Source organism: Gavia stellata, chromosome 9, assembly GCF_030936135.1.
Source record: "Gavia stellata isolate bGavSte3 chromosome 9, bGavSte3.hap2, whole genome shotgun sequence".
NCBI classification, from domain to species: domain Eukaryota; kingdom Metazoa; phylum Chordata; class Aves; order Gaviiformes; family Gaviidae; genus Gavia; species Gavia stellata.
Window position 1 is genome coordinate 26,669,747 of NC_082602.1, and position 22,565 is coordinate 26,692,311.

The 22,565-nt window shown below is 58.4% G+C and overlaps 4 protein-coding genes across 5 annotated transcripts in view; 3 read left to right on the forward strand and 1 right to left on the reverse strand.

The window, feature by feature from the left end:
• WBP1L (WW domain binding protein 1 like) overlaps positions 1 to 2,128 on the forward strand; it is a 60,297-nt gene extending 58,169 nt beyond the window's left edge. For both annotated transcript variants that reach the window (XM_059821249.1, XM_009817846.2), the window contains exon 4: positions 1,011 to 2,128. In XM_059821249.1, the coding sequence (XP_059677232.1) occupies positions 1,011 to 1,750 (740 nt within the window). In that variant the 3' untranslated portion in view covers positions 1,751 to 2,128. The remainder of the gene's footprint in view (positions 1 to 1,010) is intronic.
• A 7,495-nt stretch (positions 2,129 to 9,623) lies between these two features.
• Positions 9,624 to 13,247, reverse strand: LOC104261700 (steroid 17-alpha-hydroxylase/17,20 lyase). The gene is made up of 8 exons (XM_059821458.1): positions 12,930 to 13,247; positions 12,175 to 12,313; positions 11,386 to 11,615; positions 11,072 to 11,158; positions 10,754 to 10,963; positions 10,326 to 10,495; positions 10,138 to 10,241; positions 9,624 to 9,892 (listed from the first exon to the last, which is right to left on the reverse strand). The coding sequence occupies exons 1-8, from the start codon at positions 13,245 to 13,247 to the stop codon at positions 9,624 to 9,626; spliced, it is 1,527 nt and encodes a 508-aa protein (XP_059677441.1).
• An 898-nt stretch (positions 13,248 to 14,145) lies between these two features.
• Positions 14,146 to 17,852, forward strand: BORCS7 (BLOC-1 related complex subunit 7). The gene is made up of 5 exons (XM_059821269.1): positions 14,146 to 14,286; positions 15,008 to 15,070; positions 15,532 to 15,575; positions 16,009 to 16,029; positions 16,499 to 17,852. Exons 1-5 carry the CDS (start codon positions 14,146 to 14,148, stop codon positions 16,548 to 16,550), a joined length of 321 nt encoding a protein of 106 aa, XP_059677252.1. The 3' UTR covers positions 16,551 to 17,852.
• Positions 17,853 to 18,192: 340 nt separating this feature from the next.
• On the forward strand, positions 18,193 to 22,565 carry AS3MT (arsenite methyltransferase). The gene is made up of 11 exons (XM_059821351.1): positions 18,193 to 18,199; positions 18,745 to 18,785; positions 19,285 to 19,412; positions 19,521 to 19,671; positions 19,745 to 19,881; positions 20,184 to 20,253; positions 20,480 to 20,561; positions 20,648 to 20,779; positions 20,902 to 21,044; positions 21,459 to 21,593; positions 22,467 to 22,565. The coding sequence occupies exons 1-11, from the start codon at positions 18,193 to 18,195 to the stop codon at positions 22,563 to 22,565; spliced, it is 1,125 nt and encodes a 374-aa protein (XP_059677334.1).

The following is a 22,565-nucleotide window of genomic DNA, read 5'->3' on the forward strand; positions in this document are numbered from 1 at the left end:
CTGATGACGCTGCTGGTGAGCAGCCGTAGGACTTAGCACAAAGGAGCTGTTGCCTATGTCTCAGGGAGAGTACAATTGCTTTGTGCTCTCCTTCTTGCCCTTCTACGCTGTGCTAGAACAGCAAGTCTCGGCCTTTCGACTGGAGGTACCACAGCTGAGTTTCCTGTAATGGACTGTTCAATTGCGTGGATGAACTTGCTTTTCTCGTTAAACTCTTGCAGCCACCTCAGATAGAATCCCCAGCAGCCTTTTCCTCCCCCTCCCCAGGGATACACAATTGCACATGGAAAACTGCAGTGCTATCTATCTTTAAATGTTTCCAGTATTTAAGTCCATTCTGTCTATATAGGCTATTTTGTTGCCTTTTAAGAAATGAGCAAAATCTTTCATAGATTTGAGGGGCTGTAAGTACAATAAACCAAACTGTCTTGCCAGTACTGCCAATTTATTCTGACCACACCAGAAAAACTGAATCCAGCACTAGAACAACAACCAAAAGCCAGGATCCTATGTTCCTTGTAACTGCTCATGTCTCTTCATATTTGCACAAAGCTTTGTGAGATGAAATCTTTGCTCTTGAAAGCAGAAACTCAGCTGAGAAGTCAGTGTTGGAGAGGGCTGGCGAGTTATCTCCCAGGCTGTTCCCTCCATCCGACAGAGGCCACCCCTTGGTGTGGTTTATGGGGCTGCATTGGGATATAGGGTACAGGGCAGTGGGGGGAGGTTCGCCTGGTAGCCCTAGGCATAGACTTGAGAGCAGGGAGAGCAGGCTGCTGTTCCCAGCTGTGTCCATCTCCTGTAATGGTGCCCTCCTATGCCGCGATTGCTTCTTTCTAAAACATGACTTGTCTCATTTGGGCCAAGTTTTGGCACGCCTTGTAAAGCCCGTTGAGCTATTCAGTGGGAAGGTGCTGGTAGATGACAAATGACATACCGACCTGTATTAGTGACTCATTTCCTGAGATAAGATGTTCATGAAATAATTTCTCCTCCTTACCTCCCACTTTTAGGGTTTTTGCCAAATTATTTGCTACCTCCCTATGAGGAAGTGGTGAACCGACCGCCGACCCCCCCACCACCATATAGTGCCTTACATCAGCAGTGTGTCCCAGCAGGCAGCAGTAGCACAATCCCGGACACGCCAAGAAACCTGCAGCCAGCACAGAGCAGCTCAGCAGCACCCAGCAGCAATAACAGCAGTACTGACAACACTGGGTCCCCCAGCCTCGGGGACCCTGAGCCCTCCACCACCACGCTGGTCGAACGAGCCGTTGCCAAAATGCAAAGTGTGGAGCCTGGTGGTACCAGCACAGGAGCCGAGCTAGTGGAGCGGGCCAGTCCCAATAAGGATATGGAGTGCAAGGAGGAACTGCTAAAAGGCTACAGCTCTGATTGCTTAGAGCAGAGCAGCGCCATTCCCGATGCAAAGGACAAGACGCCCGGCAGGCAGCGCCGTTTCACCGGTGACTCGGGCATCGAAGTCTGCGTATGCAACCGGGGCCATCACGACGACGACCTCAAGGAGTTCGATGGGCTCATTGATGATGCTCTGGACGGGCCCCTGGACTTCTGCGACAGCTGCAGTGGCCGCCCCCACGGGGACGAGGAGGAAGGGCTTTTTAATGCCGCAGAAGAGCAGCACCGTGAACACAGCCACCACCACCTGCCCCGGCAGCCGGTGTGTGTACTCTTGAACACAATAAATGAGCAGGACTCTCCAAACTCTCGTACCAATAACTCCCCCAGCTAAGGTGGCAGAGTGGAAGGGAGAATTGGGGGAAAAAACAAAGAAATAAAAGTGGAATAAGAGGATTAAAACTTTAACAGGAGGAAAAGGTGATACAACCTTCGTTTTTTTAGTTTGTTTTTCTTTCTCCCCCTCCAATATAATTCGGGGACTATGAAGGCCCGGCTTGTGGGGGACGGGTCGCTCTGGGTTTTGTTAATCATGTCCATCCTGCTCTGCGGGGCAGGGACTGATGTTTCTCAATGAGACCTTCTAACAAATGGAACTTTCCCAATGGTGATTTTGGTGATGGTTATTATGAGTTTGTTGGTTTTAGTTTTCCAAAACACTGCTTTATCTCGCAATCAGTAAAGCTCAGCAAATCTCACCCTGGGAGGATACAAAATCACCATAAGGCTTCAACCTCCAGGTGTCTTCCCAGAAGCAAGTAGCTTCTGACAGTGCCGGCAGTCAGTAGCCCAAGAGTTCTGGTTTGATATAGTGCTCTTGAGGCATTGGGGATTTCTTTTCTTTTTTCTTTCTTTTTTTTTTTTTGTGTTAAGTTTTCCCAAAGCTGATGAATGCCTGAACACATCAGCCCTATAATCTTTGGTGCTTCAGTGTTTAAGACAGCAGGTAGGAAATTTCCCACTTGAAGCTGGTGACTGAAGGACCAGTTTCTTCCAGAAGGAGTGTTAGTCTACTGTAAGCAGTTTGAAAAGAAAGGGTTTGCAGAAATTTGCCTTTATGTGTCATTTTTGAAGACGAGTGTGTTCCTTCAATGCCTCCAAGAGCACAGTTAGAAGTAGAATCCAGGCAGCTGGGCTGCCTTCCAAGTACTGTGGTCTCCGAATGACCTTTTCCTGGTGTGCTGCAAAAGGGCTTGGCTTTATTTTTTTCCTTTTTTTGCACCCCGAGAGCAGCACACTTGAGTTAAGATGACAAAAAAAGAACAGGGCTCTCTTTGGCCAGCGTGCCTTCAAGCTTCAGCGATGCATGTTGAACAAATGGAGACGAGAGCTCCGTCCATTGCGAAGGGATGACTTACCATGTAGATGTGGAAGACCTGTGCAGTATTTTTTTTTTTTTGATCCAAACGTTTGGTGCGATTCTAATGTTGACCACTTAAAAGAAATGAATGTGTTTTCTTTTTTCTTTTTTCTTTTTTTTTATGGTGGCAACTGGCTACTGTATAATGTCTGTGAGCGTGTGTGTGTGACTGCAATCCATGCATGCGAGTCCTACTGGTAATATGAAAACCTGCTGTAAGACTGCAAGAAAATTTACTGTAGCTTTGCTTTAATAAACGGTAGAGATTTTGTTAGTAACAACCTGAAGGAAAAAAAAACAAAAAATGAAGAGCTGAAACTAACATTCCCTCGAGTGCTTGCGTGGAAGAGAGCACAGTTCAGACTATGTATCTTGTTCTCGAGTTTTCTCCCCATCCCTTTTATAATTATGGTCATCCAGATCATTACTGTTATGGGGAAAAAAATTGAAAACTGAACTCAGACATATTCAGATTTGATTGATTAAAAACCAAAATCAGTTTTAAATAAGGTGGAAACCAAAATATAATGCCTTTTCTGATAACTTGCCCGTGTGTATGTCTATCATTTTGTGATTTAAGAACAAGATTTGTCTTTCGTGGTTTTGTTTTATTAACTGGAGGTATGTAGCACTGTGCTGGATACAGATGACAGAGCAAGACAAGTGGGGCTCATTTCAGTATTTTACCCACACGTTTGAGGAGAGCACTTTTACCTTACAAGGTTTAGGAGAATCTCACTCCTTTGTGTCACGGCCTTTCTCTTCCATCAGAACAGCTGATGAAGATGGCTCTTCAGTTTGTGTCTTAGGGTGCTCTTAAGAATGAAGGACTTTGATTTGGATTCAGGAGATCTTGTTCCTGGATGCCTGGAGTGTGAGTGGTAGCAGAGAGGCTGTGCATGCCCCAGAGCCGGGCTGGCTTGTTGTGTGCCATGGTCGCCTGGGGACTGGTCGCTTCCAATTATGTTCACCAACCACGTGTATCTTCTGAGAAGAGAATTAAAGATCCCCAGTGCCACCCCTAGGAATTCTGTACGTATTGGCACCTGGCTTTGTCTCTTGCACCACAGAGGAAGCTAAAAAAGCACATCGGTCCTTATGGAGTGGGATTTTACTGCTGTAAATCCTTGGGATGGCCCCGTGCCAGTGGGAGACCCTCTGCCAACATTTCTTTTGGCATAAGACAAAAATCTCCATGTTTGCTTTCCTGCCATCCCACTAAGGGCAGGGGAACCCCCTACTTCTTTGGACGTAGAGGTGAGTACCAGTAAGCCGAGCTGATGCTTCAGATCTTAAAAAGTCAGGAAGAAGCAGTGCTGTGCCTGTTTTATGACTCCTGGAGGTTTCTCAGGCTTTTAAAGACCATAAAGAAACAAACAGGGCACAAACCATGTCTCTTAAGCTCACATGTGCTTGAGGAGGAGCAGGACCATCAGTGTGGCTCTCGGTGCTTCAGGTCTTTAGACCTGGACGAGGGGCAGCTGGTGTGGGGAGGAGGAGTGGTGCAGGGCAGGACACTGGGCAGGTGAGTCCCTCGGAGACATCACGGCTGGTGCCTCTTCAGGGGGAAAAACACAGGCAGGCAGAGGACTCCCAAAGCTCCAGCTTTGGAGCTTTAGAAAGGTTCTTGATCCTCATGTGTATCCCTTTATAGAAGGCCAACACAGCCCAAACAGCTCTTTTCTGAATGCACGCTGAGGATGTAAAATACTGGAGATGTGAGGACGTGGGCAAGTGTGCATCTGTAACACTGGAGCACCAAAGAACACCCATTTCTAGCTACAAGGGGCGAGTGTTTTATGAAAGTTGTGAACATTGTGAACACGCTGTTTCAAAACTGAGCTGCAAACAGTGCAGCACAATTGGGAGCAAATTCGTGTCAATCCACTGCTTGGTGTTTTTCTTTCCAACGGGCTTTAAGTGTTGATGCCAATAATACTTGAAGTCTATTTTTGCTAGGGTCCATGCCGATGCAGTGCTGCTTACATGGCGTGTTTTCGGCTGCTGAAATTGGCTCCCAGAGCAAAGACCCTGCGGGTGTCCCGGCAAGCTTGGGGTGTGTCGCCTGGGGACAGGCGCTGCAGAGCGCTGTGCGGTGACTCAGCGAGAGGGTTCCCCGGGCACAACGGGGGTTCCTGCGACTGGTGGGTCCTGCAGCATTGCCTCAGTGTTCCTGAGCAACTCCAGATCTGATGACGCAAACTCCCCCTCCGGGAACACCTGTGGGATTTTCCTGCAGCGTATCGTTGCATGTTTGTACAACCCAGTGGATGGGTGTTGGTTGAAGATGGAGGAGGAGGGAATCGCGTGTCCTCTGCGCTTGCTGGCAGCCTGCTCTCAGAGCTCGTACCTGCCTAACTCGAGGCTAAGGATAACTGAGGTGCAGTTAAGCTTCTGCATTACACATAGTCATCGAAAACTTCCTGCGGCAGGAAACCTAAGCAGCAAGCCTTCAGGACAGAAGCAAAATCAGCAGGCTCCACTCCAAGCACGAGGCTGTGCCACCAGGCGATGGGAGCTTTGGGCTCCCCGGGTGCTCCTTGCCGCGTGGGGACGTGCGTCAGTGGCGAGAGCCTGGGCCGTGCTCGCTTCCTGTCCCGCGCAGCCTGGGCTCCCACAGCCAGATATCCTCTTCTCCTCCGCACGCACCGGCCAGGCTTGTCCTGCGGTGACCTGCTCCCATCGGAGCCTGGCAGGGAGCCGGAGCATGGTCCCGCTCCGGTGAATAAACTCCCCTTGCGTCTCCCCAAAGCTTGCTGCCTCCTGGCTATCGCTCACCCTCTCTGTGCAATACGTCCCAGCGGTTCTCCCCCCCCCCCTTATTTTTTTTTCTTCTTTTGTTTATATAGGAAAAGCCTGGGCTGGGCCAGGAGCGGGGGGGCAGTCTGGCAGCCCCCTGGCTTGAGGCAAGCTGTGCAGCATCCCACAGCAGGCAGCCTGGGAAGGCTGGGATGAGTCGCCTTTCTTCGTCAGAGCTGGTTCCCCCCCCCACCTCGCAGCACAGATCTGTTTTTATCAGATGGGACTGGTGCCCACACCAGGGCCATGGCAGTGGTGGTGGTGCAAGCGCTGCAGTCTCTGTGCCGGGGGGGTCACAGGCTGCCGGGATGTTTCTCGATTCGTTTTCGGCCAGCGAACAGCTGTGTCCTAAGGTTTGTGCTTACTCAGCTCGCCTGGCGCCCTGCCCACCGCAGAGCCCGCAGGTATTTCGAGCGTCGTCTGCTCCTCCTGTGCCGGCCGCGGCTCTCCAGCACAGCTCGAGGCCGCCTGGTGCAAAGCCAAGCCCCTCAACCTTGGAGGGCTCCTGAGCTGAGCCCCGTAGCGCAGCTGGGTCAGTCGAGCACTGTGGGGGGTGGCTGTGTCCCCCAAAATGAGTTTGTGCGATGGAAAGGCTTGGGCTTGCTCTGCCCGGTGCCCTCATGTTCCACTTCGGCGAGCTGCGCCTCTGCTTCATGGGTACCTGGTGTACAATGTGGGAACAGCTGTGAATGAAAAAGCTTCATCCTTTCCACCATCTCTGATTCCTCTCTTGCAGACCCCCTCCGCCGCAGGGAGACAGAGCTGCTGGTTCCCGACTCCCCTGAGTTGCCCTCTGAGTCCTTCAGCACCGTCCCCTCCTGTCCTGGTTCTCTCCGTGCAAAGACCCCCAGAGGGAGGGCAGGGACCCAACGCAGCCTAAGCCGTTACGGCAGCAGCATTATTTCAGTGGCGAAAGCCTTGGTGTTCCCAGCGGCTGCCTATGCTCGGCCAGCCAAAACCTGGTGGCAGATGACGCGGTCCCCCCCAGCTCTCATGTGGGCATGGCCGCTTCATCCCTCCAGTTTTTGGGTTGCTGGGCTGCCTAGTGCCAGGTCTGAACGAAGCTAAAGGGCTCATCCAAGGTTGTGGATTTGCGTGTCTTGGGTCTCAGGGGACCTCGACTTCTGCAGGGGGCTCAGGGGGGTGGGAGGAAGGAGGGGGCCACTGCAGGCCAGATTCGGTGCTGCCTTGCTGCCAGCAGCCCAGGTGAAGCTGTCTGGTGGTGTCAGGGGGTTTGGGCGCAGCGGCATGGCTTCGGCACAGCTGTCAGGACAGAAATACCAGCCGGATGATTCAGCAGCGTCTCTGTTCCCAGGGCGGGGAGCAGCTATGCCGGCGGCTGTTTACCGGCTCACAGGGTGCTGGGCAGCTGGTGCTGGGTACTGAACCCCCGCGGCAGCATCTTCTCCCAGTCAGCCAGCTGGGAGGGAGCAGGCTGGGGCAGGGGGCAAGGTGCTCCGTGGCAGGGCCGGGCTCAGCATGATGGGGTTTGCGGCACGTGGCTGGTCTCTAGGCTCAGGGACAGCACATGGCGGCCCTGGCGAATGGGGAAACCCAGCTGGAGTGCAAGCTTTGCACAAGTGTCTGCGGTTGGAGGTGTTCTCTGGTTTAGAAACATCTCTGGTCCCAAAGTCCCCATTTCTGCCTCAAGGTATGCATTGGCCTCAAGCGCTTGCTGTGAGTGCACACACCTTGCTGTGAGCACCTTGGCAATGGCAATGTGTGTGCAAGGTGCCAGCCCTGTGCTGACTCTGGCAAGGAGAAAATCCCTTCCAAGAGCAAACACAGTGCCTTGGCAAAGGGGCACAGAGGTGCTGGAGGTCCCAAGCTGATGATCCTGGAGGCACGGGGGTGCTGTGGTTACTGGTGGCTGCAGGAGACTGGAGAGAAGCCTCCCTGCTGGCACGTGCTGCCAGGGACAGGATCTGAGGCAGGGGAAGGACCAGGCTGGCATAGAGGTGCCAGTCCACGGGGAAGCCCGGAACATCGTGTTTAGCCAAGTTTTCCTCAAACCTGCTCTGAGCCCAGTCCCCCTTCACCCACCTGGCTTCAGCCTGTGCTGGCAGAGGTGGAGGGATCACCCAGCGGCAGCCCTGGTGTGATGGAAACGGGCAGGGGAGCGGGAAGGAGTGTGGGGCTCAGCCCTCACAAGCCAGCAGAGACTCCATGCAGCAGCAGCGCAGCTGGGGTCCTGCTGCGCTCCCCTCTGCTCTGCTTCTGGTGGGTCAGCTGCACAAATCACCCTGAGGTTTGCCCCCGGGGCAGGCGTGTGTACTGGGGTTCTTCCTCCAGCTCCTCCCCATCACCCTGAGCCCCCATGAGAATGGACTGCAAGGAGGGAAGATGCGCCTGGTGCTGTGCCAGGCTGCAAACGCATGGCCGTCATTGTCCCCGTGCTGTGTTGTGGGCTGGCAGGACCCATTTGGCATCAGATGTTGAGCAGTGAGGAGGCTGGGTGAAAGCAAAGCCCTGGCAGTTTGAAAGAAAATGTACACTTTGACACATGGAGTAGAAAGTTTAGTGGTGGGGAAGCTTTACGTCAGTTTTTCTGCCTGCTAGTAAGAGAGTGGGCAGGGGGAAATAGAAAAGGGGGAAAATGTGGAGGTGTGCAGGGCTGGGGGTGTCACACCATGCTGGGGCTGTGCAGGGCTTTCCCCTCCGCCCCAGCTCCTTTCCCTAAAGGTGCCCTGAGCCATAGCTGTGTTGCTATGTAGTTAAATATTAAGAGGTCAAGTAATAGAGAACCAGAAACCTAACTGCATGCTGCCCTCCATGGCACAGTGTTTTTTGGTGAAAGCAAACACGGCCCCTTGCGTTACGGGAAGGTTATGCTGCTCGAAGTGACGGCCATAATCCAGCCAGACAGTGAGCATCGGTGCTCGGGACACCATGCAGGCAGGAGGTGCCACATTGCTGCACGATGAATGTCAGCAGCCCCCAGCTCCATGGTGCCCACACGCTGGGCCTGGGGGGCTGCAGCTGAGCTCAGCCCACGGTGTCTGGGTGCCTCTGGGTGCTCCTCTGTGTCCCTGAGCAATGGGAGCCCCTGCTTTTGGCTGGAGCTAGGGCTGCCTGCGCCTCCCCACGGCGGCTCACACACAGGACGGGGTTGGACAGCCCTGTGGCCCTACAAAGTGCTCATGTCCTGCCTGGAAGGGGCTGCGTATGTGCACGTGTACATGTGTGCATGTGTGCATACAAGTACATATGTGTATGCATATGTATGTGTGTGTCAGCAGGGATAAATGCATCCCTGTGCTTTTGTGTGTATATACACACTTGTAAGTACATGCACCTGTGTGCATACGCCTGCTCGTGCCGGCAGCAGTGTGTGCGCCTGTGTACCGTGGGAGAGGAAGCTGGGTGGGAGCTAAAACTGCGGGAACCTCCAAGCTGTTTCCTTCCTTTTCCCCACAAGGAGCGGGCGGGGGTCCCACGGGCAGGCGCATGCTGTCCCAGGACGGGGCAGGGGAAGGCAGGGCTGGGGGAGCTCTCCCTGCTCACAGCTCACAGCCCACACCGTGTTCGTTCTCCCTGCTCCCAGCAGGGAAGCTGAGGCAGGGGTCAGCCAGGGTCACCCACCCAGGGTTACGGCCCCCAGGCACAGCCTGGGCACCCCTAAGTCCCAAACTGCCCACTGGTTACTTTTACCTCCTTACCTGGCTGGGGTGAGCCCTTCTCTCCCCACCAGCTATACGGATGGCTGGTCTCCATGGCTCATGGTTGTCTCTGGACGGGCCCCCCACCCCACATCCCTGGGGGGGCAAAGGGGCTGTTTGTGTTAGCAGTCCCGCAGAGCGGCCATGGCCTCCCAGCTCAGCCCAGTGCTCACACAAAGTTGTGGGGCCACCACGTATCTCAGGCACCCTCCCACCTCCCTCTGCCCTCCATCGCCTGCCCAAAAAATAGCTGGAGCCATGCTGCGTTGGGCACAGCTTTATCCGGACAACCCCGCATCCAAGGGTCAGGCAGGGCATAGCCTCCGCAGTCCCATCCTGTCCCATCCCATCCCACCCCACTGCTGCCCAGGATTCAGGGCTTGTCCCCATCACGAGGCTACTTGCCAGGCGTCCCGGAGCCTGGCCTTCACCCGAAACTTCTGCACCTGCAGCACGACACCAAACTTGCCCTCCAGTGAGGGCAGGGGCTGGTCCTGGGGGCACTCGAGCGTGAACCTCTGCAGCACCCAGGCAAGGAAGAGGAAGAGCTCCATCTTGGCCAGGACTTCACCCAGGCAGACACGGATCCCAGCCCCGAAAGGCAGGTAGCTGGGCGAGGGCGAGTGGATGTGCTGGCCCCGCTCATCCAGGAAGCGGCCTGCAAGGGGAAGGGGCACCATTGGCATCAGCAGGGATCAGTCCCTTCTGCCTGAGACCTGCCCGAGTTCATGACATGTGTGTCCCTCCCATGAGTTGCAAGAGCAGAGATGGTGTGAATGCCCCAGCCAGGGGGGAACAGGATCCAACCTCTCACCACCAAGCCTCCCCCAGGCTCAGCCTCTCCTGCTGCACCCACCCCACTGTCCCCTGCCCCGCAGAGAGGATGGAGAGCACCCAACTCACCAGGGTTGAACTCCTCGGGCTTGTCCCACTCCTTCTCATCGTGGTGCACAGACCAGAGGTTGATGATGACCCTGGCACCCTTGGGGATGGAGTATTCCCCGATGCTGCAAGGCAAACACAGAACACAGAGTGAGTCACTCTCTCCTGCAGTCTCTGCCCCGGTCCTGGCCATGCCCTGCGGGTCTCACCTGGTGTCGGCAAGGGACACATGTGGGATGAGCAGGGGGGACACAGGCCGGATGCGCAGCACTTCGCTGATGGTTGCCTCCAGGTAGGGCAACAGTGGGCGGTCGCTGAGGTGGGGGTGACGCGCCAGGCCAATTTTCTGGTCCATCTCCTCCTGGATCTTCCTCTGGACCTGGGAGGGGAGCAAGGGCTGGGGTGGGAGCCTAGGGAGGGGGCGTGCCCTGTGCACGGGGGCTCCCCGTGGCGGTGGGGCACAGCCAGCATCACCAGCATGTCCTGGCAGGTTGTGCAGGGCAGAAGTAAAATGCCCACAGCCTGACCCAGCTTATTTACAAAGCCTGATATCTCTCTTGGCACCTGTCTTCCCCAAAGCCCCCCACAACATCCCTGGTGGGAGCCCAGACCCCCTGCCACGGGCTGCAGACCCTACCTCGGGGTAGTGGAGCAGGTAGAGCACAGCCCATTTGAGCACAGTCGTGGTGGTCTCCACGCCAGCCCCAAAGATGTCCCCCACCGTCATGAGGAGGTGGTCGTCAGTCAGCTCCAGCCCTGGTGCTGGGGGGCTGCTGTTCTCCGCACTGAGCCTTACTTGCAGGAGGGCGTCCATGAGGTCCCTCACGGCATCCCCGCAGAAGGCTTCCTGCCAGGGGACACGCATAAGCTGGGCTGCCCTGGGCACAGTCCCCTCCACCCCAGCTCCAGCACCCCGCAGCTCCCAAGCATCTCCCTGTCCTGGTCCTTTTGGCACCTTGTGTTCGGTGAACTTCTGCTGGAGCAGCTGGTCCCGAACCTTGAGGCATCTCTTCAGTAGGGCGAGGTCCTTGTTGGGGAAGATCTGGAGGAGAAAAGCCCCATTACAGCAAGGGACTCAGCTCAGCCCAGCCTCTGCAGGTCCCCAGCCAGTCACTCTGTGCCCACCAGGGTACTGGCTCTTGTGGGACACTGGGGCAGGGACCTTCCTAACCCCGGGAAGCTCAGGTAGTCCCCTTCTGCAGGACACATCCCAGCTCCTTCCTCTCATCTGAGGCGAGAGGAACAGGCAGTCCCCCTGTCCCTGCTCACCTGGAGCCAGGGGAAGATGTCCACCAAGCTCTCTTTGGCCACGGTGTCCACGATACCCTGGCTGTACTCCAGCATGGCCTCGAACTCGGGGTCTCCGCGCCGGTATGAGGAGTTGAAGCAGAGGGAGCAGACCACATTGGTAACGGCCCGTGTGAGCTCGGGGGCCACGTCCAGGGCCGTATCCTGCGCAGCACTGAACGTCTCACACAGGGATGCAGCCTCCCGGCAGACTGGGGTGGAGGGAAGAGGCAGGCAAGGGGGTGATGGTGAAGCCGAGGGGGTGGAGGGGGGAGCTGGGGGCTGGAAGGAGAGGTCCCCCACTGATTCAGTGTGTGTAGCCTGCAGAGAGTACCCCCCAGCCAGGTCTGAGCCCTGAGGGGCTGGGATGGGCAGAAAGGACAATGCTGGGTGCTGGGGAGGAGCAGAGAGGATGGAGGCATGCAGGGAAGTCTCCGTGTGTAGCTTGATGCACCTCCTGGTTGGAGAGGGGAGCCTGGGGGGCCAGAAGCTGGCTCCATGCCTCAGTTTCCCCAGCTGTGAGTGAGGGGAGCCAAAGCTCAGGGCGGAAAACTCATGGGGAGAGGTGTTGGTGACGTACTGGGGATGGAAGGAGAGGGACTGAGCCCCTGCTAGGCAAACTGGGGTGTGCCAGGGGGTTTGGGCTGAGCAAGTGAGTCTCCCCTTGGTTCCCAGGGGATCAGGGCATGGAGAAAGGAAAAGTCCAGCCCAAATCAAGCGCAGGAGGGACAGAGCTGGGAGGGAGCCTGCAGGCTGGTAGGGGGCACTTACTGATCCTCTCGAGGGCGAGTGAGCCCTCCCCGAACATGGAGAGGGCGGCATGTACCAGCTTGCGCTGGAACTTCCAGAGGGGCCCATAGCTGGCGAAGGCGATGTCCTTGCCCCCACGGGAGAGCAGGTCTGTGGTCACCTGTGGGAGAGGCAGCGCTGGGGTCCCCTCACTGCAGGGCAGCCCTGCGGGGGCCATGTGTTGGAGAGGGGTGATGCTAGGGGGGTGGATGGTCATCTCATCATCTCATCTCATCTCATCTCATCTCATCTCATCTCATCTCATCTCATCTCATCTCATCTCATCTCATCTCATCTCATCTCAATCTCATCTCATCATCCCAGGAATCGTCCGGGGCGCCAGTGGTTAGCGCTGGTGGGCAAAGCCTGGGCCATGAGCTTCACTTTCCCCCCCTGAGTACTGATGGAGACGTTTGGGGACAGATGCCAGGGTTAGGGGCTAGGATGCCTGGGAAACTTAGGGGGTGTAGGGAGCCTGGTGGTACCTGAACCCACATCCTCATACCCCGAGATGCAGCCAGCCCCGGGGAAGAACAGGCACCCTCAGGATGGAGAACGCGCAGGATTTGTCCTGGGGAACAGGGCAGACAGGGGCTGCCCCTGTCATTGCCCTGCTGCAGGCAGGATGGGGAGAGGAGACAGACCCTGCTGAGTGCCAGTGCCTTTCTTGGGAGCATCCCTTGCCTCACCCCACGCCGCAGTGGGAGAGGGTCCCCTGAAACCTGCTGCCAACTCACCGTGCGGGGTCGTCCGGCGAAAGCCTTCCCCTTCTTCAGCAGCACCTCCCTGGCGTGCCGGTAGCTGTTGACCACCACCACGTAGTGGGAGCCCATCCAGAGGGCATAGAGGCTGCCGTAGCGGTCCTGCAGGCGCCAGAGCCGCAGGTGGAGCTGGGGGTGCCCAGCCAGCTGCAGCAGGCTCCCCACCAGAGGCAGGGCTGGCAGGCTCCGTGGGCGCCCCGAACCCATCCCCATCCCCGAGGTGGTTCGCCAGCACACCAGCCCCCAAGCGCAGAGCAGGGCCAGGGCCAGCAGCAGGGCGCCCAGCAGCGGCATGGCAGGGCCGGCTGCGGGGCTGCGGCAGTGCGGGGGGCCTTTATACCGGCTGCGGGGTCGTCGCCTTGACCCCGAGGCGGGCTCACCTCCTTATCGGGGGGATGGGGAGGGGGGGAACTGGGTGCTGGGCCCTCAGCCAGCTCTGCAGCTGGGCACCCGGCGGGGCACGAGGGCACCGGGCCACGGCCACACTGGGTGGCCATGGGGGAGCCGCATGCAGTGGGCTGTGGGCCAGGGGATGCCCAGGGCTGGATCCGTCCTTGGGGCTCTGTTCCCAGGGCCCTGTGGCAGGCGAGGGGTGCGGGGGCAGCTGCGCCCTGGGGGTCTTCCCTGGGTGCCATGAGCACAGCTGGGGACTGGTGAGGCACTGGGGTCCGTCCCAGCCTGGGAGCCCCTCGACGTGCCCAGGAGGGGATGGGCAGCACAGGGCTGGGGGCACTGGGCAGCACTGGGCAGTGCTGAGAAGCCCTGGTCAGCCCTGGTCGGTGCTGGGCAGTGCAATGGGCAGCCCCTGGCAGTGCTGGGCAGTCCTGATCAGCCCTGGTGAGCCCCGGGCAGCACTGGTGAGTGCTGAGAAGCCCGGGTCAGCCCTGATCAGCCCTGGTCAGCACTGGGTAGTACTGGTCAGCGCTGGTGAGCCCCAGGCAGCCCCGGGCAGCACTGGTCAATGCTGGGCAGCATCGGGGTGTCCGTGCCCGGGGTGATGTCCGAGTCTGAGATATCCTGGGGGAGACCATGGGGGGACACGGGTCCCGAGGGGGCCGGCCCCGGGCAGAGGCGGCCCCTCCGCGGCGGTGGCCCCGCCCGCCGCGGGCCCTGCGCCTTCCCGACTCGTCTGGCCCCCGGCGCTCGCCGTAGCGGCGCCCGGTGGGGCGAGGCGGGGCGTGGGCAGGGTAAGATGGCGGCGGGGGGCGCGGCGGACTCTCAGGCGCGCTTCGGCCACTCGGTGAAGGGGCTCCTGACCGAGAAGGTGACGAGCTGCGGCACCGACGTGATCGCCCTCACCAAGCAGGTGCTGAAGGGCTCCCGCAGCGCCGAGGTGAGCCGCGGGCGTCGCCGGACGGCCGACTACAGCGCCCGGCATGCAGCGCGGCCGCGAGGCCTGTGGGGAGGAGCCGGGGACGGCGGGCGATCTGGCCCGGCCCGGGCGCCCCCCCCAGGGCAGTGCTTGTCGGGGGCGTCGTCCGGGCGGGGCGGCGCGGCCGGGGGGCTGCGGCCCGGCCGAGCCCCGCCGGCTGCTGAGCGGGGCCGCCGGGAGCGGCCGGCCGGCGCAGGACATGCTGGGAGCAGTAGTGTGTGGCCGGCGCGGGGCATGCTGGGAGCAGTAGTCGGTGGCCGGCGCGGGGCATGCTGGGAGCTGTAGTCCGCACCCCTGGGGCCGGGGAGAGCGGTGCCCGGGCTGCAGGCGTGAGTGGGCCGGTGGGGCACCCCCGTGGGGCTCTTGGGCCGCGGGTGCCAGCACCCCCGGGCTGCGGTTGCCTCTGACAGCGCTGGGGAGGTGGTGGGAGGCGGGAGGCTGCCTTCACCTCATGACATCTCTCCAGAGTGACAGACTGGAGCGAGGCCTCAGGCTCTCCCTAAGCCTGTGTGCTCTGAGGGGTGGGCACAGCACCGCGATGCTCCCCACAGGCCTCGCACCGCCTCCCCCGGGGCCCCCGGACTGTCAGCCTTGCCTGCAGGTCTGCTGAGCAGCCGTCAGGAGCGTCTCAGGAAATGCAGAGCTGCTGCCTCTCAGTCTGGTCTGTGCATTTGTCTTTTAGCTCCTGGGTCAAGCTGCTAGAAACATGGTGATGCAAGAAGATGCCATCCTGCACTCGGAAGATGTAAGCTGCGTTTATGTGCTAGAGCAACACTGTTTCTAGTGGATAGGAGGGGAGGAGGGTTATAAGATCAGATATGCAGACATGTTACTGGAGCCCTGAAGTGAAATACATGAGTTCAGGCAGCAGGGCTGGTGGTCAGAATAATTTAGTGCTTCTTCAAACCCATGTGTGCTGCTGGCCTTCCAGCCTCCTGCAGCCCAAGCCAGCCCTTAAGCTGTGCCACCTCTACCAGAAAGCTCAAGGGACCGTAGGTTGAAACAAAACACTTAGTGTCCGTGCCTGTCATTGGGAAAGAAGAGTGTGCCACTGCTGACAGACACCGTTGGGGGTGTTTCGGAGGCAGTGCAGTGGTACAGTGACGGCTGTGCCGCAGGAACTCCCCGGGGCACTGGGACAGCTTACCCTGTGATTCTGCTGCACTGCTCCCATTGGACGTTTGTTCTTTGTCTTGTTCTCCACAGAGCTTAAGGAAAATGGCCATAATAACCACTCATCTGCAGTACCAGTAAGTAGGGGAAAAACACGTTCCCTCTGAAGAGCTGAGTGGGTCCCTTGATGCCTTTCCTTAAAGACTTTGCATGAAGCCGACTCAGACCAATCCCTCTTGCCCGGCTCCTCAAAGCTGAGCAGGCCCTGGAGCTGGGATCTTCCAGCCCCCTCCACCTCCACTGGTACAGCTCAGGCTGGTTTAGGGTGGGACCTGAGATTTTTGCATCCTGTTTGCCATGCACTGTGTCTCCTGTGAGAGTGTGTGATGCATCTAGGGCTAAGGGGGAGAAGCCAGTGCCGCTGCTGTCCTCTCAGCACTTAATCCAGAAACACGCTGGGGATTTGGCCTCCTGAGCCCTTGATCAAGTCCCTTTTCTTCAACATGACATGAACCCTGTTGCTGAGATTTTGTTTTTCTAATGCTCTTTTTGTCTCCTTTTCTCATGTAGGCAAGAAGCAATCCAGAAGAAGTGAGTACTCAGCTGAAGGAGTGCTAGGAGGACCTGGGGGACATGTGTGTGGGTTGATTGAAAGGGAAAAGTGATGAAGTAGAGTGGGGGAAAACAGAGTGAATAGGTTTTTGCAGCTGCCTTTGAAGCAGATGCTGGCCCAGTGGGATAGTGTTTCAGTATTGTGAAGAGATGAGAATTGGAGTGAAGGGCTGATTTATACCAAAACTTCCATTTGTTTCATTAACGTGATAGAGCCTGTGAGGTTGGTTGTGCTAGGAGATGAGGGTGGTGTAGGGCAGAGCTGTCTGCTTATGGGTGCACAAAATGAGGTTTGCCTTGGGGGGACATGGAGGTGGGCTGGGGAACCCCAGGGTTTCTCTTTGCTGTAGTGTCAGCGCTAGAGCTGTTCTGGGCCCCTGGACTTAGGCAGCACAGCGCAGTCTGGGGCACAGATCTTGCTGTGAACCTCTTTTTGCTTGGTCCCCAGTGTTGAGCAGTCATCAAACCTACAAGACCAGCTGAGTCACTTGCTGAAATGAAGTGTAGCCGAAGGCACGAGGACATCTTGACTGGCACTGAGGGCAACGAAGCGTCCTTTCTCCTCCAGACCCCAAGGTTCAGACCTATGTCTGGATGGTGCTGGATGTCAGCTGGGATATGTGCAGAGACTCTGTTTCTGGGCACGTGGGCCCCTCTCACGTGCCTCTATCCACGTCTCTGCTCCAGAACACTTGCCTGCGTGCCAGTGCCTAACTGAAACAAACTTACCTGAAACTTTACTTCCCCCAACAATTCCTGTGTCCACTTACTTCCCATGTACCGTGAGGTGCTCAGCCCACACCAGCACCTCTGGCAAGAAATGCATAAAATCGAGCTGTGGGTTTTAAATACAGGTGCCTGCAGTTTGACACTGCTCTGTATTTAGACACAGAGATGGCACAGAGTACAATTTATTTAGGGCATGTTAATCAGTGGGAGCTGTAAGTGCCTGGGTGGGTGAGAGAGGTGCTTCAGTGTAGACTGAGGTGCCAGTCCCAGGCCAGAACTTCTGAAAGCGGGAATCTGGGCACACACCTCTGTCACTGGTCCAGCTGGACCTGGTTTGGCCAGCGTCCTGCTCAGAGGTTATCTTATTTTCCACTCTGCCAGAGTTTGGAACGTCATCCCCTTGCCAACCCATCTGCACTGCCTTCGGCCTTCAGCTGCATTCCTCTTCCTGGGCCGCTGCTCCAGCTCTTGATGAAGCAGCCTTGGCTGTGGTGTGTGTTTGTATCTGGTTGGGAAGGTATCCAAAGGCCTGGCTGGGAAGCAGGCAGGAGAGCATCACGAGCCGGTGTGCTCAGTTCTGCACTGCTCTCTGTTGGAGGACTAGCGACCGGGCTCCTGTTCACATCCTGGGGAGTGACATCAGGCCCAGGCTATAAATACTGTGTCTCTTTTTTGGTAAGTCACTTATCTGGAGCACTTGGAGCACATGGGAAGCACTTGTTTGCCCGAGTGTGCTTTTCATCAGCTGATATGAGAAGGCAGGCTGAGCGTGGGTATTGGCCTGCCACGATCCTGTTGGAGTGCTGCTGGGTTTTGGCTCTTGTGCTGCAGAGCCTTCTCCTGGGCTGGATTTCACCATCCCCTCCAGTGCCACTGCCTGTTTAGGCTTCACCTGGTGGCACCACAGCTCCTGCAACCCCATGAAGGTGCCACTGTAAGCCCAGGGGCTATGGGGGGTATTTTTGCCTTGGGATGGGTCCTGATCTTCAGCTTTGCAGATGCACTTTGGGAATGAGGGTTTTCCCTGAGCTGCTGAAGAAGCTGCGACTCACTTGCTGGGAATAAAAGCTGTCCTGAACACCACAAAACTGCACCAGAGTCTGTGCTGGATGCCATCGCTGGCGGTCCCTGTGCAGGGGGGAGACTGTTTGGGACAGTGGGTCTCTGCCCCCCCGGTGTCCCCCATCATGCTTCAGCTCCGGGGGCTTCTTTGCAGATGCAGTGTGTTCTTGCTGCAGGTGGCTCGTCCCCTCCAAGGTCCCCGAGCAGCCCTGTGGCATGAAACTTGGGTCTTCCTGCGTTTGGGGCAAGCAGGGACAGGGCTGTGCCATGGGGGTGCAGAGCTATTGCGGGGGGAGGCAGCAGGGTGGGTTTTTGGGGGTGTGGGTGCATGCAGAGGCCTTGGGTGCTGGCATGGACTGTGGGTCATGGCAGCGTGACCCCCATGGGAGCAGGGCCAGCCCCCCACCCCGCGCCGTGCCTGGGGCCCCACGGGGAGGCTGCAGGGCCGAGTGCCCGGGGTCCGGAGCAGGCGGGAGCCAGTGTCGGGGTGGAAGCCAGGCCCGGGGCGGCACAGGGTGCCGGGGCGGAGCGTGCCCCGGGCAGGGCAGAGTCTGGCCGGAGCGCTGCAGCTGGAGGCAGTAAGGCCGCCCGGGGCCTGTGCTGGGGGGCACCCCCTGGGGCCAAGGGCTCTCTGTGAAGCGGGAAAGGGGAAGTTTTTGGGGGCTCATCTCCCCAGGGCAGCTGGGACTGGGGTTTTAGGGGAGGGTAATGTTGTGAGGCTCCCCCAGGAGGATCCCACTAGGCTGCAAGTTTGGGGGTCTCCCTGGGTACTGCCGGGGCGGGAGGGGGGAGGCAAAAAGCGCTCCCATATTCCGGGACGGAGGGGGGTCGGGGCCTCCGGGAGGGCCTGGCGCAGTGCCCATCGCTGTGGTGTCAGGCACCAGCCCCACGTACCCGTTGCAGTGGCAGCCCCCTGCGGAGAGCAGATCCACTGGGAGGTGCAGGTAAGGGGCGCGGGTGGGAGCTGGCGGGGGGACGGGGTGGCTGGGCAGGGGGAGCTGAGCCCAGGCCGCACCAGGATGCCTGCTGCGGTCAGAGGACAAAGTTCTTTTCAGGGCCCAGATAAAAACGCTTGGTGTGGTCAGCTGCTTTGCTCCCGTTTCCTGCAGGGATGGTGGGGCTGAGCAACCCCACATTTCCCTGCCCTCGTTCCCTGCACCCCTCTTGGCCGGGGAAGCGGCAGCTGCAGCCTGCAAAGTTACTGCAAATGGGAATTCAATCCCCTACCGTGCAAACACGTCTGTGCGTTCAGGCAAGGGTAGCTTGGGAGGATGGGGGCAAAGGGATGCTTGATGTTAGCCTAATTTTTAGCTGGGGGCAAACGAGAGCACCAGTGCTGGAGGACACCAGGGTTGCATACAAGCTGAGCGCAGGCATGGTGTGTGGGGAGCTCCCAGGGTGCAGCTTGACGTAGTTTGGTGGCCTCTGTTCTCCCCATCTTAGAATTACTATGGCAAAGAGCTGCAGAAGTCAGAGGACCTGAAAACTAATGCTTGCGTCACCTCGGCCAGGCCCCTTCCCAAGGCAGTGAGAGATGCTCTGGAGCGTGTCCATGAGGAGGTGGTGGCCAGGTAAACCCCAGGGTCTCCCCTCTGCTGCTGCCTCCCCATGGGCTGCAGCCCCCTGGACCCCCATGCCGCCGGGGCACCTCTGCCCAGCTCAGCTTGGCATCTTCCCAGGTACTACGGCTGCGGTCTGGTGATCCCCGAGTGCCTGGCATCGTGCCGGATCCTGGACCTGGGCAGCGGCAGTGGCAGAGACTGCTACCTGCTGAGCCAGCTGGTTGGGGAGCGGGGCCACGTCACGGGGATAGACATGACGGAGGGCCAGGTATGGCACGGAGCCGGGGCTTCCCCTCATCCCCCCAGAATCCCCCCAACCGTCATTCCCTTCCTCCTCCCAGGTCGAGGTGGCGAAGAAGCACATTGCCTACCACATGGACAAGTTTGGCTACCAAAAGCCAAACGTGGAGTTCCTTCAGGGATACATGGAGAAGCTGGGTGATGCTGGACTGGCCGACGAGAGCTACGATATTGTCATGTAGGTACCATGCAGGGCACTGCCACCCCCAGTCTTGCTGCCATCAGGGGCCATGGGCTGGGGTTTGGGTCTGCATCCCACCGGGTCACTCACTTCAGGAGCACAGGTTGGGAAAGGGAAAATCCCAAGGCAGAGTCTGGGCTGGAGCCTGGGAATATAGAAACTGCCCTTTTCATGGTCACATTGGCAACTCCAAATCCTGCATGAAGCAATGGGACGTGCAGCAGCCAGTGGATGTGCAGCAGCTGGTGGTGCTGAGCGTGCAAGAGGGTGCAAATGAGCCTCGCTCTCCTCCTCCCCAGCTCCAACTGCGTGATCAACCTCGCCCCCGACAAGAGGGCTGTGCTGCGGGAGGCCTACCGTGTGCTGAAGGTAATGCCAGGGCCGGTGCCCATGGTGGGAGTGGAGCAAGTCTGGGGTGGCCCTGCTGTTGGGGTGCTACTGGGATGCAGTAAATGGGATCCAGCAAGGCAGGGATGCGGGATGGGGCTGGGGAAGGCACCTCTGCAGAGGGTCCCATTGCGGGGTGTGCAGTTCTCCCTGCCCCTTTTGTGCCATTGCTTCTCGGGGTCTCCCTTCACTCCTCGCTGCCTTCCAGCCTGGGGGAGAGATGTACTTCAGCGATGTCTACGCCAGCCAGCGCTTGAGTGAGACCATCCGGAAGCACAGGGTGCTGTGGGGTGCGTAGTTCTCCGAGACGGGGGTGGCATGGAATGCGGGGACCAGACCTTTGCCTCCATCACCTGTGTCCATGGTCTTGTGCCAGGGGAGTGCCTGGCGGGAGCCCTGTACTGGAGAGACCTGTACAGCATCGCCAAGGAGGTGGGGTTCAGCCCCCCATGCCTGGTCACCGCCAGCCCCATCACCATCGGCGACAAGGAGCTGGAGGGCATCATCGGTGAGGGTCCAACCAGGGAGTGTTGGCTCCGGGCAGCCATGGGGAGCTGTGCTGGGATCCTGGGCTCTACCAGTTCCCAGCACAGGCACTCGCTGCCCAACCCACCAACCTCTCCCTTGCAGGCGACTGCCGCTTCGTCTCCGCAACTTTCCGCCTCTTCAAGGTGCCGGGTAGCAACCGGGCCGGGCCAGGACAGGTCATCTACAATGGTGGGATCGTGGGGCACGAGCAAGAGCTGGTGTTTGACGCCAACTTCACCTTCAAGGTGCGGGGAGGCATGCTGGGGCTCCCCAGGATGCCAAGCAGTTCTGGTCTGTAGGGATGGGGTAAAGCTGATGAAGCAGTGCTGCTCAGCAGTGTCTTCTGTGATTTTGAGGGTAAGCTTTGGTAGAAGGGGGGGTGGGTGGGAGCAGAAGGGCTGTATAAACCAGGGAATGTGCAAACAGGGACAAAAAAGGGAGCCAGACCCATGCGTGGCATTGGGGTGAAGGAGCAGGACATCCATGGTGGCTTCACAGGAGGGTTTGAAGCCAGCTGCTTGGTCGTTGTGGGTGTTTCTTAAGGTTTTGGGCTAGGTTGTGCCCCTGCTTTTGCTCCCCCCATCACCTGGCTGGGTGGCTGGGGTCCCCTGGGCAACATATCCCGGACCCCAGCCCTGCAACCATCCCTCTGCCCCCAGGAAGGAGAGGTGGTGGATGTGGATGCTGAGATGGCTGCGATCTTGCGGAGCTCCAGGTTTGCGGAGGAGTTCCTGATCCGGGCTGGTGGGGCCAACACTGCCGCACCGCAGGGCTGCTGTGGCAAGGGGGTGAAGGTTGGTAGCAGGCAGCTCCATGGCTGGGTTCAGGGATGGGGGCATTGGTGTCCCGTGCCATCAGAGTTGCCCTGCGGTGTCAGAGGGGCTATGGCATGACACCAAGAGACCTCAGTCCTTCTGGGCCAGGCAGGAGCCCATGGGACACCGAGGGTGGTGTCTGGTGCCTGAGTTTGGGCAACTGCACCCCAGCACAGGTTGGAGCCCTCCAAAGGGGGGGTCTGCTCTAAGCACCAGGTGTGAGAGCCCCTTGCCCCCCCCCAGCACATCCATGGGGGCTGCTGAGGCTGGCAGCTGGGCCTGCCTGCGGTCTCCCAAGGGGAGACATCCTTGCCCCGGGGAGATGGCTGGAGACAGCCTGCCCCAGGGAGGTGATGGCCCATCCCGGCAGCTCCTTCCTGCCCATCGCTCTCCCAGCTGCTGATGTGAGCTTGGCCCTGGCTGCCAGCCCTGACCCCCCAGCACAAAGCACCTCTATCTGCTGGAAGCCTCTCTCCTCCTCTCTTTGGTGGTCCCTCCAGCCTGTAGATGGGCCAGGAGAGGCAAGGGAGATAATGCCCTGCAGCTGCGTGTCCCTGAAACACAACCTTGTACTTGGGGAGGGGGAGATGTTCCTGCGTTTCTGTCCAAGCGGGAGGCATTTCTCAGATAAAAGCCGAGCCAAAGTCCCAGAGAAGCTCTTGGCTTTCTCTTCGTGGCAGGGAAAAGCAGCTGGAGTGGAGTGACCCAGGGGCTGCCCCCACAGTAGCTATGGAGGGTCTGTTTGGGCTGCCCTGCTGGCAGGGAGTAAGTGGGGGGGAAACGCTGCTTTCCTGGGGTACCTTTTGCTTCTCTCTGGCCTGATCCTGCCCCGGGTTGTTCTCTGCCCTCCAGGAGAAGATCTGCGATCCCTTTCAGCTGCTGAAACGGCTGGTGGCCCCGGGTCCTGCCTGTCATCCTGGTGGCACCTGTGGTCCCCCGGGGTGCTGCTGA